We start from the raw sequence: 15,558 nt of genomic DNA, 5'->3' as shown, positions 1-15,558 counted from the left end.
TTTCTTGGATGTCATAGGCCAGTGGTTTCTAAATTATTCTGATCACATAACCCTAGCAATAAAAAAAAAAATCAATCCAGCCTCAGACACTTAACACAAAAACTAGCCGTGTGACCTTGGGCAAGTCACTTAACCCCAATTGCCCTCCAAAAAGCAAAAAAAAAAATCTTTGATTATGTACTCCCCACAAATATATTTACTTACTTAAAATTAGGTATATGGATCATTGTACTAATAATTTCACACATATGCACATACACACGCACATGTACAACTTACACAAAATTAACATTTGAAAAGGATGAGATAGCAGTGAAATAATAATTTATCCAGAGGCAGTGTGAGTCACTGGAGTTTATTGAGTGGGGAAGGGATGTGTCAGACCTGCACTTTTGGAAAGTCCCTTTGGCCTTTGTGTGGAGGATGAATTAGAGAGGGGAGAAAATTGAGGCAGAAAAACCAAAGAGGAACCTATTGCAGTGGTCCAGATGAGACTTAGTCCTGGTGCTTCTGGGTCTCTGCTTCCTCCTCTGTCTTGTCACATGCCTCCTTGACTTCCATAAAGTAGCACCTTGCAATGATACCTTTGGCTGTCCCGGTAATGTGCGAGTGATGCAGGAGGGAAGTCAGACTCTCCCTCTAGTTTCCCTAACTCTTGCTCCTGGGAGGAGGCCAAAGAACGTTCATTGAGCCTCAGTGATCACAGTACTGTCTCTTGTTTTGAGTATAGGAAGCATTGCCATGGTCCTCTCATCCTAGAAGTAAACTGCTTCCCTCCCATACGTTTAACATCAGATGCTAGGGTTGGAATGGCTAAACTCACGAAACACACCGAGCTTTGGGACAGGTTGGGAGATAGTAAGAGGAAGAGGAAAGATTGTGCACAGCCTTTGGAGTCCCTTGGGCTTATGCCATGGTGAATGGATGGGAAGTGCCCATTATCTTGGCCTCAGTGGCACCCCCCTCTTTAGGCAGCCCTCTGGTCAGTTTCCTCTGCTGTACCACACCAAACCAGAAGTGAGAGGGGCTCATTCTGTGCCTAACACCCACAGGGAAATGAGAGAAGGAAAGGATTGGTTTTCAGAATAGCCCTAGGGTCCTTCCACAAGGGGACGTTATCCCCTGGCCTATAAGTCCTTGATGTGGCCCTGTTGCCCATTTTTATCGTTTCTGGCCTACACAGAGGTTCCCTCAGCTTAGGGCCGTGCTGTGAAAAGTAACAAGACAAGAGGAGGAGTCACTTGGATTTCAGCTTTCTTTTGCTTTCTTTCACAAACCAGTTCGGGGAGTATAGCACAGGCCAGTCTGGCTTTACAGGGGACTGTCCTACAGTCTCTGGTTCCAGTTCCCTGGTGATGGCCCAAGTTGGAGGAGCCTGTTTTAAGCTGGCAGGTGTCCTCCTGGAGAGTTTTCCTGGTGCTGGGTCTGGGCAGGACAGGTGCTGGCAGCTCTTCAGTTATAGCTGGGCACTGTGAGATCAGCGGTAGCTCTGCCAAGTGCCAGCCAAGAGTCCGTCATCACTCCCTCCATCCAGGGCTATGATGAGGAGTTATTCCTGCCCCCTTGTCTTTTCTAGGCCGTGAGAAGAGAGTGTGAATCACTTCCTCCCTCTTAGTTTCTGCTAAATTTCACTGGTGCTTCTGGGGAGCCTTTTGCCAAGCAACCTGACCTAGTGTCTGTAGCCACGGATCCCAGGCTCATAATTCCGAGGATCACCTGTTGTATCTTCTGCTCTGGATTTGGTTTGATGTCTTTGGTGCCACTGCCCAGACCTTCCCATCTCACCATTTAGTCACTAAAGCTCACCGCTGTCATTGTGCTCTCTCCCAGGATCCGTTCTGCTCATGATTGGGTGCTTTTTGTGAAACATCCTTATGGATTCTCCCTGTCTTTCTTCCTGCTTCCACTCCTGCCCCTCCTTCACCTCCAGCTTCAGAGCCCCCTTTCCTTCCCAGCACACACACACATGCTGCTTCCATACCATGACTTTTTTTATACTATATTTCCCTTGGTGGAGCTCTCCACCTTCCCGTTCTGTTCTGTCCTGGACAGTACTTAGCACAGTCCTTGTCTGGTTACCCCTGCCCATCCCCCTTAGTACTTCGCAAAGGCTGGTCTGGGTCACGCAGCCCCTAAGAACCTCCGTCTGTGTTCTCCCCCTGCCACACTCCTCCCACATCTCCTGTCTGCTCTCTTTGCTGTCTTCTGCCCTGCCGGCTGCCTGCCTTGCCTGGTCTTGTGGTCAGAAGGAGCTGCTTTTCTGGCCCACCCTGTAGTGGCCTTCCCTGCATCCTCCTGTCCAGGAAGTCATTCCTTACTTGCCTCGCTGCACCCTGTAGGAGGAAGATGACCAGTCCCTCAAGTCTGTGGTGAGGCCCAGGCTGGTTCTTCTCCCTCCCCTTGCCCTTTTCACCTGCTCCACCACGTCGGGGTGAAGCACAGATGTGGCCTTTATTGGGCAACAATTGGGCAACAATTCAGCATCTCCCCTCAGTCTCGTCTCTTCTGTTCCCCATCCCTGTCCCTCTCATCCCATTCAGGCCCATGGGTCCCTGGGAAACTGCTCTCTTAGCAACTGTAGAACTTCCTCAAGAAGTGAAATCCCTAGGTCCACTTTGAAGGAGAAGAAGGGGTCGGCAGTGTCAGCGGGTGCCTCCTGGAGGGGTGTGGCCTCTAGGGAGTCCTCCTCGGAATACTCGTGTAGTGGTCCAGCCAGGGAGATGGCGGAGGGGAGGGTGGCTGAGTAGGCAGCAGCATAGGCAGGCGAAGGCTCTAGAATGTTGGGACAACTGGAACTCTCCCGATAGAGGCGTGGGGGTTTGGGTGGGGCCAGCAGTGTGGACCTGGGCTGCTCGTCCCCCCACAAAGGCAGCCGGCGGCCGTCTGGCCTTCCCCGAAGCTCCCGGATGACCTCCCGGTTACTGTATTCCTCATGGTCTCCCCCCGCAGTGCTGGCTTGACTCAGCACACTGCCTTGCCGTCGGAGTCGCCGGGGTCTCCCGAGGCTCAGACGTTTGAAGAAAGAATTGTTGCGGAAGGATCCTTTTCTCCATGTCTCCATGGGACTAAGGAAAACAGACCACCTCGGCTGCCCTCAGGACGCCTCTTGGCCCAGAGATGGACTGACTCTCAAAGGTTCAGAGACATCTGATCCGAACTCGGGAGGCGTGGGGAGACAACCTAGGGCTGTGGGCAGAGGCCGCCTGCTTGTAACCCTTTTGGCTCTGTCCAGCCCAGGGCCCTTGTCAGGGCACTTGATAGCAGACAGGCCACCAAGAGTTGTGGGAAGATGTCCCACTGAGGAGAAGGCAGAGCTGGGAGCCACTTGTGTCCTTGAGACCTCAGGGGAAAAGACCGAGAGGGGAAGAAGCACTTACTGTGGGGTGCACCAGTGGACCAAATGCAGAGCCTCCCGGGATGGACGGAACAGTCTCGTGTGGCCCCCAGTGTAGGCAGGTCTTGGCTTGAGCAGCACGGAGTCGGGTCCCTGCTCCGTCTGTCCTGGCCTCTTCTGCCACCGGCAGGTGTGGGGCTGCTCCCTCTCTGATGCTGGTGCCTCCCAGGTTCTGATTAGTGGTTTGGCTGTTTGGGCTGGTGTGTGGCAGCCTCGGTGTGTTTTTGTTTTCAGCTGACTCAGTCACGTAGGAAGCTAGGTTTCATGCTTTTGGGTAATTGCAGCATCCGCATGCAGGGGATGGGGCCGTGCTCCTGCCAACGCCCAGGGCCAGTAGTAGGGAGGTGGAGATTCCTCTGGGGCCTCCTGGCAGCTGAGTCCTGAGGCAGTCCTCCTTTATACATCACTGTGTTGTTTCCTTTCTCACTATTGACCAGTGGCTTCATGTAGGAATAGCCAGGCTTCTGGGTCCCCTGCAGGGCAAAGGAGTACAAGGAAGGTGCAAGGTAACTGAAAGGCAAAAGTGTGGCCTGATTGTGAGAGGAGGAACTGGTTACAGTGCAGGTGACTCACCCCCCCCCAACCGATGACAAGCATTCATTAGCCCAGGCCCACAGGCATGGAGGGTGGGAAGGAAGCCAAAAGGTGTGTTCGCAGGAGCCGCAGTGCCAAGAAAAGGCGCTGGCTTTGGCCGGAGATGAGCTCAGTTCATGCACATGGTGAATTTCCAGATTGAGAAGGGCGGGGGGACAGATGGGGGAATCTATCCCTTGACTCCCCAGGGTTACAGATATTTCCTGACCTTGTCTTCAACCTAACATCCTGCCCAGTAAGGTCTTAGCTTAAGTTTTTCACTAACTCCACTGCCAAGACAGGCTCTGTCAGCATTCTTCGAAAGAGGATGCTTCTCCCTCATTTTACTAAAGGTTTCAGCAGTGACTTACTGGTAGCAGCAGAGCTGGAATGAATGAACAAGATCCCAAGTTAGAATTCTAGACTCCAGGGTAAGACAAACATTTTCAAGTCTTTCCTCTCTAGATGTTGGGGCCCAGAACCCAAGATGTCATTTTGTATTGCTCATGGCATCTGGTGGTATTTTGGGCCTTGTGGTCTCACTGGGCAGCATGTTATTGGTCCTGTATTTAACTATTGGACTTAATGGTCTGGTGGTTATGGACCACAGGACAACAGGATTGGAAAGTGAGTGGCAGAAAGCCTAGCCAGGACAGCAGCTCTCCTGAGAGCTGTTACCACAGGGGAGGGGAAGATCAAGGCGCAGCCTTCCAGGGTTGGCTCTCAGAATCCCTGGAGTTAGGCTAAGGGCCATTTCGCCCAAACCAGCTGGCGCCTAAACCAGTACTTTCTTCCATTTCCCATGGAACATTGTTCCCTAGACTTTCTCATAGTTTCATTTGGTAGGTAGGAATGAGACTCCCCGATGTTCCACAGGATGGTGTCTTGACAGTGTCTTTTCCCAGGGAGAGGCTCCAGAACCCTCTAATGCTCCATACTTTGGCTTTCTTTGGCACTGAGGTGTGTGGGATCCCCACTCCTTGAAGAGGCAATTCGGATCACAGATTCCTCCCATCTCCTGCTGGAGGTGGGAACATGCTTCAGCTGCACCAAGGGAGGTAGTTTAAATCATGCTTTGCACAATTTTGTCTATTGAGATGGTTGACTATTATTAACCTGGCATTCGTTAAGCCCCAAACCATAGGAGAGCCCTGCCTTCCACTGTGTTTAGGAGATGAACCAGACCCACAATTGTTTTCCTCTTGGGTGAGGCTTGTTTAAGACAAGGGTGAGCCTTCTCTAGCTTCTTTGCTCCTGCGTCCTCACCTGGGCACTAGTCTAAAAAGCCTGAATGAATGAAATCCTTTCGGGTAGAAGAGTAACTTTGAGAAAGATGTGAAATGAAGCAGAAGGCTGGACAATACAGGTGCCAGATCTCCCTTCTCCCATAATCAGCTCCGGGTACTCCTTAACCCACAGATAATGGGGAGGGGATCTCAGAACATTTAGAGAAGCTGTCTTGACAGTGTACCATAATACCATGCCTTCAGTTTAAATTGCTCAGGGGACAACAGTGTAGCAGAAGTGCCAAGGCAGCAGAGAGAAAGGATGAATAGGCAGAATGGGTATATTAGGGGAGCAGCAGGTGGTGAAGGCTGAGATGAGTATGGGAGAATTCTTGCCATTGAAAAGAGAAATTAGAATTGACTGCACATAGTGATAGGGAACAAGGAAGGAAGTAGCTGAGGATGATCACTGGGTGCGTGACATTTCAACTGGTTTAGAGGGTGATGGGGCAGGAAGCTTGTTCCCCCAGTTTGGTTCAGAGGCCAGAATCCTCTCTACTCTCATCTGAGGACCTGGCTGCTATCTGCAGTGACTGGAGGACTCAGGATAAACTGCGGGCATGGGAGGAAGGGCCCAGTCATTTTCTTGTTTCACAGGCATCCTGGATTCTCTTTTCTTTCTCATCCTTTGGTGGGACTTAAGTGGCCCCCTGTCCAAGTCCAGGCTCAGCCTTGGGCCTTTCTTGGAAGGAGGGAGTGCCAGGCTTGGTGGTTGGTGTCCCTAACCCCATCTCCTCTGTGTCCCACAGGGCTCCGTGCTGTCAGAAAGGGACTATGAGAGCCTCGTCATGATGCGCATGCGCCAGGCAGCAGAACGGCAACAGCTGATCGAGCGGATGCAGAGGGAGGATGAGGAGGGCATGCCCACATAGCCCCGCAGAACCCACCCCCTCTTCCCCTCTTCCCTTCCTCCTTTTCTTAAATTAATACCTTCAATAAATTTTTTTAGAAAGAAAGTAACCGATTGTATTAGACATTTGTGACTGACAGGTAGATGGCATAACCCAGGACCTCTCCTTATTTCTGTACTCTACCCCACAGGCCTCTATCTGTGTCTGAGGCTTAGTCTCTGACAGCTAGGAAGGCAATTTGAGGAGAAAATCCCATCAAATGAAAGAGAGAACCATGGACCTGGCAGGAAATGCAACAACTCATCAGAGTTCTTTATTGTCTTGGACTGGCTCACAGTTTGACCTGGGGACATCTTCAGACTGCTCAGTTTCATGGCTGGGGGGGATCTAGAATTAGATTGGGTTTCCCAGCTGGGCAAGTTTCCTTCTCCTTCTAGGAAAACTTTTCTGCTGGCTGTGTCAGGCCTGCCCAGTGCCACCAAGTCAGGGACAGAGCGGGCAGGGAGGCGGGAAGGGGGCTTCAGTGCACATGCTGCCTCAGCAGATAGGAACTTCAGTCCCTGACTGCCTTGGGTTGCTGTGAAGGCCATACATGCTAGCAGGGGAGACACGACAGATCAGGAAGCAAGTGTGGCATTCCGCACAGACAAGGGGCTCGGGAGGATGGGGCAGCTGGTACACAGGAACCTCTCCAGGGCGGGTGTGGGCCTGAAAGGAGGCAAAAGCTTGGGTGGGAGATGGCTACTCCTTGTGAAGACACCACACAAGCGTCTGGCCCACGCCTGTCATGCTCACCACACGATAGCCCCGGGCCTCCAGTTTATCCAGAACGATTCGGGGTGGGTCGTTGACATAATATTCCCAACTGTAGAAAGATGGGTGAGAGGAACGTGAGGCTGGGCAGGAAAAGGGCTGATTCCCCCCTTCCCCAGTTCTAAGAGAGACCAAACTGACCCCATTGAAACACCCCAGTTTGTTTGCATCTTCTTGGCAGTAAGAATGCTTAATTCCTCTTTAATCAAGTTTGGTTGAGGCCATAGGGCTTCTAAATAGATTAAAGGACTCATCTCTTGAGTTGGCAACTCAGGGCAAGGGAGTCGTTAACCAGCAGCCCCCATTAGAGTCTTAGAGCCATTGGCTGGGATCAGCACTCCTCTCTCCGATCAACACCCTAATGCCTAAGTAATCACCTCAATATGACATCTGTAATCAGGAGCAAAGAACCCATTGTGGGCAGGTCTCTTCCCCTTCCTAACAGCCCTGGCCAGTGAGTCAATGCTAAGCCGGTGGAAAGGAAGCTGTCTTGACAGGGTACAAATTACAATAATATGCAAAGTGTGGAGGAAGTGGCCAGCTCACTTATTTGTAGCAGCAAAACAGAAGCTTTACCCTATGCCTCCTGGCTTTCCAGCCTGTGGGATTCATTCTTTAATTAATTACCTCTCTCTTGAGGAAAGAACTGCTTCCATCTAGTTTCCACCTATTGCCTAGGAGGCCGGGCTTAGTGCAAGCTGGTGAGGTGCCATAGTGAGAAAACACAGAAGAGGAACAAGAATTCTATGCAGAAACGATGTGGTTTTCAGAAGCCACAATAGTGTAGAAAGCACTGATTTGCTCCTCTGCCCTGTGGTGGTGGGGCTTGGTGAGTTACCGTAAAAGCAGGGCCGGTGTTCAAGGCAGGAGCAGCAGTCGGAAGACTGCTGCAAAAGACACTACATTCTCTGAAAGGCTAGAACTGACCAAGAAAAAGGAAGGCAACCTGGGCAGCTAACTTCTCACTGATACCCTTCTAGAAAAGGGGGCCCATAGAGTAAGGTGATGGTGAGAAGGGGGAGGGTCCAGGGTTATCCCTTCTACTTACAAGAGGTTTCCCAGCACATGCCTCTTAGTGGCCCCCAAGTACCCCATCAGCTCCTTGTCAGAGAACTCGTCTCCTACCATTGTGGGACCCACCTCCTACAATAGAGAAATCGGGGAAAGCTTAATGAGGTCGGAAAGTGGTTACCCCCCCTTCCTCCTCCCTTGTGTACCTCTTAGCCAAGCCCATGGTCAGGGTGCTGAGTGGACTCTCTTCAAAAGCTGGAAGGATGGAGTTAATGCCCTCAGGAGTTTTCAGACCCACAATAAACTTGGGAGGGAGGACAGTGATCAAACAGGGACAGGAATGACCAGATTCGGTAACAGGCCAGCGGCAGGCCCTCCCCAGCCTCTTTCATCTCAATCTCACCAGCCTGGCATAGCCAGGTAATTAACACTATCACCCTAGGGCACTGCCAGGCTTCTCCCAGCTGTGAGACCTTGTTTTTACCACCTCCTCATCCTCTTCATTCCAAGGGACTTCTACCCCCTAGTGGGGGGAATGGAGAGCTCAGTGCATACTGCTGCTTCTGCTGGAGAAACACACCGGATAGGACCCCTAAAGGAGCAGGAGGTGGTAGCTGTGTGGCCCCATTTCTAGTTGTATGTGTGTGTCTGACTGACTGTCTAGTGTTGTGTATGTGTGGATCTATAGCTCTGATTGGGTGTGTCCGAGGCTGTGTCTCCAGATGGGACTGTGTGTCTAACTGGCTCTCAGTGTGTGTGACTGCGGATTTCTGTGTATGTGTGTGTTCCTCTGACCAGCTCTGGATATGGACATATGCTTGTATCCTTGACTGTAACTCCATGTTTGCCCATGGTTTATGCAGTGATGGTTTATGCAGACCTAAGTGTATCTAAGACCCTGTGCATCTGTCTGTCTATAACTTGTAATTCTTTTTTCCTAAAGAACTTGCACAGCTATACAGGTATCATTTCACTCCTACCTATAGCTGTGATTTTGGGGGGGAAGCTGGAAAAGTATTTTGTGTGCCTGTGAGAGCCTGTGAATTTGTGATCCTTTGCTTCTGAAGCTGGTCTAGCTGGGGCAGGATCAAGAGGCAGGATCAAGAGACTTCTGGCCTTCCCTCTGGTGAGTGGGACCGATGCCCAGAAAAGTCCTGCCCAACAAACTGAGCCAGGTCGGGTGGCCCCTGGTTGACCGGATCAGAAGGACCCACGTGGCCACCTTGCTAGTGGTAGGAGGGAAGGGGGGGGACGAGGGGCCGCCCGACCTGGCTGAGCGGGTGGGGCCCAATTTGTGGGGGGGCGGGGGGGGGCAGGGGGGGGCTTGGGGGATGGGTAGAGGCTTCTCCCCCCACTGGGCAGGACCAGGGGTTGTAGCTGTGGGTAAGAGCTCTCCTCTAACGAGCAGGAAGAAAACCCGCGATCCGAAAGGAGTCCCTGGGGACGCTTGAGCTCATCCTGAGTGAACTAGGGAAGGGTGTTCCCAGGTTCCCTGGATCCCACCACCCCTACCCATCCCATGCAGGACAGCGCTGACTCCGGAGCTGGGGACGAAGGCTGTCCCTTGTCTCACTCCTGATTTCAGCGCCCAGGGGCTGGGAGGTACGAAACCAGGGTTAGGGAGCAGGTACTCACCATTCGGATTTGGGTACTAACGAGCAGATATGGCATGGTCCCTATGTCCCTCCCCAGCTCCACTGGCCTCCCAGGCTCCGGGGTCCGACGATCTTGGTTTCTAGTCCCGATCTCCCTACAGCTTAGGGTGCTCAGGACTCAGCGCCGAAGGGCAACTTGTCCCTCCAGACGGACGACTTGACTAGGGGTCTCCTGCGTCCTGAAGTCCCGTTACTCCCGCTCTGACTCTGGGAGGTGCCACCCCCAGCCCAGACAAATCCTAGGAAGACCGGCTGGTGACTGTCTGACCAATCAGAGGCTGGCCGGTCCTATGACGCCAGCCCATCGCTTCTAAATTTTTTGTGTAGCAGAGATTGATTTCAGGGCCAGTGGCTGCAGACACCATGACCTCCTGCTAGAATGGACGGCATTGACTTCGCCCCTTCCTGGCTGGCTCAGCTTTGCCTGAATCTGGGCTTTGAACTTTAGAGCCATTTCTAAACTATTTCTGAACCGTCGAAGCTCTTGGGCTACACTTCAGCTTCCCCGACCCGTACCCCTTTTCCCCAGACATTCCTTCTATGAATAGTTTTCAAGAGTCTCAGTGCAAGACTGGAGAGGCAAAACTAACATCTCTTAAGAAGCTTATTATTTGAATGGGAGATAATGATACTTCACCCATCTATTTCTTCTTATATTGATTGTGGATAGTTTCTTCAAGGATTGCAAATGGAAACCCATCAGAGCCTTCCTACCTGTGTAACTCTTTATGTTTTTGGTCATGCAACCCCATCCTCAGAGGATTCAGCTGATGTGCTGGGAACTTTCCTTTATTTCCAATTTATCCTATATATAATTTTGTATGTACATCCTTGTTTTTATGTTGTCTCCCTCGTAGAATGTGAGCTCCTTTGGGACAGCAGCTGTTTTCGCCTTTTCTTGTATCCTCAGCACTTATCTCAGTGCCTGGCACATAGTAGGAGCTTACTAAATATTTCTTGAATCTACCATCCTTTAGATCTCTTGAGATTGCATGGATATGGGGGAGGGGGCCTAGCAGTTCATTATCCCTTCTCACCACAGGAGCAGAGCACTTCTTTTCTAATCATATATATCTCTGTTGTGATTTTTACCTTGCTCATTTTTAAATTCTGTTATTTTATTTTCCTCCCTTTTCCTTTTATTTAGGTCAGTTAAAGGCTTACCAATTTATTTTTTAGTCATTTCAAAGAATCAGCTTTTAGTTTTATTAGTTGCATAGTCTTTTTTATTCCAATTTATCTATTTCTTCCATTATCATCAAGATGTCCTCTTTTGTGCTTATTTTGGGCTTATGTACTAGGTTTTTTTTATTGAATGTTCAGTTTATTAATTTTTTTTCTATGTTGTTAATGTATGTTAGCAGGAATATACTTTTTCCTTCTCACGACTCATACATTGATCTGAAGACATTACCCAATCTCAGTCTCTGTTAACTACAATTCACAGTTCGGAGATGAATTTTTTCCATTTCTTTGGATGAAGAGATCAATAGATTTTATTACTGAGTCCCTACTATGTGCAAGACACTGTGTTAGTCGATGATGAGGGATATAGAGAAGTCTCCCTACCTTCTAGGAGTTTACAATCTATTTGAGGAGATAGCTATATCCAATCTATCATATATCAGGGGTTCTTAACTTAAGGCCCACACCAAGGTTAGATTTCAGGGTTTATGGACCTGGATCAGAAGAAATTACATCTTCATTTTTATTAACTTTTGGAAATCCCTTTAATAAAAGGATTTGTTCTGTAGAACTTGGACTCAGTCAAAGGGCCACCTTTGAGGACCTAAAGGATCACATGTTGCCTGGAGGCTGCAGGTTCCCACCCCTGTAGGAAGTGGGATCAGGTAAGCTTCCCTGTAAAAGGAAGGATTTTACCGAGACTTGAAGGAAGTCAGAGAAGCCATGAGGCAGAGATAAGAAGGGAGAGCATTCCAGGTATGGGGGGGGGGGGGCAAACAGTGAAAATGTCTGGAGTTGGGAGACGGAGTCTCTTGTTTGAGGAATAACAAATAGGCCAGTGGAGATGGGGTATAAAGGGTAAAAAGATGGGGAAGGTAGGAGGGGACTAAGGTAGGAATAGCTTTGAATGCCAAAGAGAGCATTTTGTATTGCTCCTAGAGGGAGCAAATACAAATAGGGAGCCACAGGAGGTTATTGAGTAGTGACATGGTCAGACCTGCACTTAGGAAAATCATTTTAGTGGCTGAACAGAGGATGGATTGGAGCAGGGTTGGAAACTTGAGGTTTCCAGACTCCTCACCTGGCTATTGCAATAATACAGGCATGAAGTGATGAAAGCCTGAACTAGAGTGGCCGCAGTGTCAGAGGAGAGAAGGGAGCATATTTGAAAGATGTTGCAAAGGTGAAATCAGGCCTTCCGTAACAGATTAGATATGGATCTCTTCTAACAATTCTAGGCAGTACAGAAATGCCAAATGAAGACTATTTAAAAACTATGCACTATAAATAAGCCTATTCTTTATCATACTAATTTCCACAGCAGCAACCAACACCCTTATATCTATTTTCAAAGTCAACGATGACCAACTTTACCTAAGGCTCTTTAGATCTGACCGGCTGTTTAATCATGTTTTCCCTCCAATCTTTTTTTCCTTTCACCTTTGAAGAAACTGGCTGTTCTCTCATCTGTCCCCTCTATCAGTCCATTCTTCTTTCCATCCATTCATTAGATGAGCAAACACTTAACCTAACACTTTATTATGGGTACTGTATACAAAACAATATATACGATGTTTTTTCTGTATACAAAAGCAATAGGTGTCCCTAAAGTCTGAACACATAGGAAATCTCACTAATTATGCATGTTTTCAAGAAATGAAATGAATGAAATTTTCAACATTTTAATTAGCATAAATGAGATTTCATGGGAAGACATAGGAGACACATAGGAATTATCATTAATTAATTAAATTAGATTAATCTCATTAATATGGAAAATAGTCCCCAATAGCTAATGAAAGTTTTTATTCCATATAAAATTGTTGTGGCTAAAATTTATGCTAATTTAATTAGCATAAATGAGATTTCATGGGAAGACATAGGAGATACATAGGAATTATCATTAATTAATTAAATTAGATTAATCTCATTAATATGGAAAATAGTCCCCAATAGCTAATGAAAGTTTTTATTCCATATAAAATTGTTGTAGCTAAAATTTATGCTAATTAAATAAAATGTTGTTGAAAATTTTATTCATTTCATTTCTTGAAAATATGTATAGTTACTGAGATTTCCTATGTGTCCAGACTTTAGGAACACCCTGTATGAGATTCATCTTTATTGTAAGGAGCCTTATTTATGTCATTGAGGAGATAAGGTATAGATTTGAAACAAGACACCCAAAGCAAGGGCATGCTAATATCCATTCATTCATTCATTCAAGAGATATCTGTTAAGCACTTACTAAGTGCCAGTCATCATGTTAGGTAGTAGAGGAGACAAGAAAATAAATGTGAAAGGATGCCTGCCCTCACGTTTATAATCTTGTAGGGCTGAACCAATTCAAAGCATTAACTGCCTACCTTGTACCAGGAACTGTGTTAGTGTTGGTCAGTCAATCGATAAATATTTATTAAATACCTACTGTGTGCCAGGCACTGGGCTAAGCCCTGGGGTTACAAAAAAAAGGTTAAAAAACAGCCCCTCCTCTCAAGTACCTCACAGTCTGATGGGGGAGACAACATGCAAACAATTATGTACGAGCAAGACATATACAGGATAAACTGGAAATAACCAACCAAGGAAAGGCACTAGAATTATGAGGGATCAGGAAAGGCTGCCTATGGAAGGTGGGATTTTAGCTGGGATTTGAAGGAAGCAGAGATGAAGAGGGACAGAATTTCTTTTTTTTTTTTTTTCATTTTTCAAATGCTTTACATCATTAATTTCGGCCAGATTTTGAGTTACAAGTTTTTCCCCTACCCACCGCCCCAAAATAGCAGTCCCACAGGATATCCCCTCCTCCAATCTGCTCTCTCCCATATCTTCTCCCATACCCCTTCCGACTTTCCCAGTAGGGCATGGTGGATCTCTATGCCCCAGTGCCTGGATATCTTCTTTCCCAATTACATGTAAGATAGTATTAATAATAGTATATATGTATAAAATTTGATTTTAAAACCTTGAATTCCAGATTCATTCCCTTCCTCTCTTGTCACCCACCCTTACTGGGAAGATAAGCAGTTCAGTATAAATTGTACCTGTGTAGCTAATGCAAAACATTAACATAGATATATTGTAAAAGACTGACTACATTTCCCTCCCTCCTATCCCACCCCCCACTTGTTCTATTCTCTGCTTTGATCCCGTCCCTTTTCAAAAGTGGGTGCTTCCAACTTCCCTCCCCCCCCGCCTACCCTCCCTTCCATCATCTCCCCTCTCATCCCCTTCCCCCCTACTCTCCTGTAGGGTGAGATACCCTATTTAGTGTGTATTTCATTCCCTCCCCAAGCCAAATTCAGTGAGAATAAGGTTGACTCATTCCTTTTTGCCTTCCTATTCTTCCCCTCCATTGTAACCATTTTCCCTTGCCTCTTCTATATGAGATAATTTACCCCATTCTGTCTCTCCCCATCTCTTCTCATTATATTTCTCTCTCACCTCTTAATTTCATCTTTTAAGTATCATCCCTTCCTATTAAATTGGTACTGTGCCCTCTATCTATGTATACCTGTAAACATATATACACACATTCACACATGTATTCATACGCCCATATACCCTCCGATACAGACATATATATATATAATATATATATATATGTCTGTATATATATTCCCTTAAACTATTTTCATACTGAGAAAAGTTTCATCAATTACAATTATCGTTTTTCCATGTAGGAATGTTAATAGTTCAACTTTGATCAGTGGCTTATGATTTCTTTTTCCTGTTTACCTTCTCAAGCTTCCCTTGCTTCTTATATCTGGATGTCAAATTTTCCATTCAACTCTGGTTTTTTCATTAAGAATGCTTGATAAAAAAAAAAAAGAAAATTAAAAAAAGGGGCAGCCAGGTGGCTCAGCCAGTAAGAGCACCGGCTCCAGTATTGGGATGACCTGGAGATCGAATCCCAGGTCAGACACTCAGCACCACACCCAGAAATAACTGGCTGTGTAACCTTGAGCATGTTACTTAACCCCGATTTCTTAAAAAAAGAAAATTAAGAATTCTTGAAAGTCCTCTATTCCACTGAATTACCATATTTTCCCCTGAAACATGATACTCAGTTTTGCTGGGTAGGTGATTCTTGGTTTTAATCCCTCCTCTGCCCTCCAGAATATCCTATTCTAGGCCCTATGATCCCTCAGTGTAGAAGCTGCCAGATCCTGTTATCCTGATTGTGTTTCCACAATATTCAAATTGTTTCTTCCTGGTTGCTCGTAATATTTTCTCCTTGATCTGGGAGTTCCAGAACCTGGCTATAATATTCCTAGGAGTTTTCTTTTTGGGATCTTTTTCAGGAGGTGATTGGTGGATTCTTTCAACCTCTATTTTGCCCTCTGGTTCTAAAATATCAGGGCAGTTTTCCTTGAGAATTTCTTGGAGGATGATTTCTAGGTTCTTTCCCTGATCATGGCTTTCAGGTAGTCCAATAATTTTTAAATTATCTCTCCTGGATCTATTTTCCAGGTCATTGGTTTTTCCCATGATATATTTTCTATTCTTTCATTTGTTTGGATCTGTTTAACATTATCTTGATTTCTCTTAAAGTCACTAGCTCCCCTTTGCTCCAATCTAAATCTGAGGGAATGATTCTCTTCAGTGAGCTTTTGAGATTTTTTTTTCCATCTGGCAAATTTGGCTTTTCAAGGCATTCTTCTCCCCATTGCCTTTTTGAGCCTCTTTTGCCAATTGAGTCAGTCTGTTTTTTAAGGTGTGATTTTCCTCAGTCAGGCTGTTGACTCTCAGTTCGTAATTTTCTTTTTTTTTTTTTTTTAAGCAATTGG

General features: G+C 47.0%; 3 protein-coding genes across 3 annotated transcripts in view; 1 reads left to right on the top strand and 2 right to left on the bottom strand.

Annotated features, from left to right (window-relative positions):
* DNAJC17 (DnaJ heat shock protein family (Hsp40) member C17) overlaps positions 1-6,209 on the top strand; it is a 39,699-nt gene extending 33,490 nt beyond the window's left edge. The window contains exon 11 of the mRNA XM_069105754.1: positions 6,003-6,209. Within this exon, the coding sequence (XP_068961855.1) occupies positions 6,003-6,125 (123 nt within the window). The 3' untranslated portion in view covers positions 6,126-6,209. The remainder of the gene's footprint in view (positions 1-6,002) is intronic.
* CUNH15orf62 (chromosome unknown C15orf62 homolog) lies at positions 337-4,294 on the bottom strand. Its single transcript, XM_069105755.1, has one exon. The coding sequence runs from the start codon at positions 3,059-3,061 to the stop codon at positions 2,537-2,539; it is 525 nt and encodes a 174-aa protein (XP_068961856.1). The 5' UTR covers positions 3,062-4,294; the 3' UTR covers positions 337-2,536.
* Positions 6,210-6,401: 192 nt separating the features above from the next.
* Positions 6,402-9,838, bottom strand: GCHFR (GTP cyclohydrolase I feedback regulator). Its single transcript, XM_069105688.1, has 3 exons — positions 9,564-9,838; positions 7,966-8,060; positions 6,402-6,969 (listed from the first exon to the last, which is right to left on the bottom strand). Exons 1-3 carry the CDS (start codon positions 9,597-9,599, stop codon positions 6,846-6,848), a joined length of 255 nt encoding a protein of 84 aa, XP_068961789.1. The 5' UTR covers positions 9,600-9,838; the 3' UTR covers positions 6,402-6,845.
* Positions 9,839-15,558: the final 5,720 nt, after the last annotated feature.

This window comes from Petaurus breviceps, unplaced genomic scaffold, assembly GCF_028583685.1.
Source record: "Petaurus breviceps papuanus isolate PSGF00001 unplaced genomic scaffold, PetGlider_PUasm1.0 77, whole genome shotgun sequence".
Lineage (NCBI taxonomy): Eukaryota > Metazoa > Chordata > Mammalia > Diprotodontia > Petauridae > Petaurus > Petaurus breviceps.
Note: the sequence above shows the minus strand (reverse complement) of the source record. Positions and strands in the feature narration are given on the sequence as shown.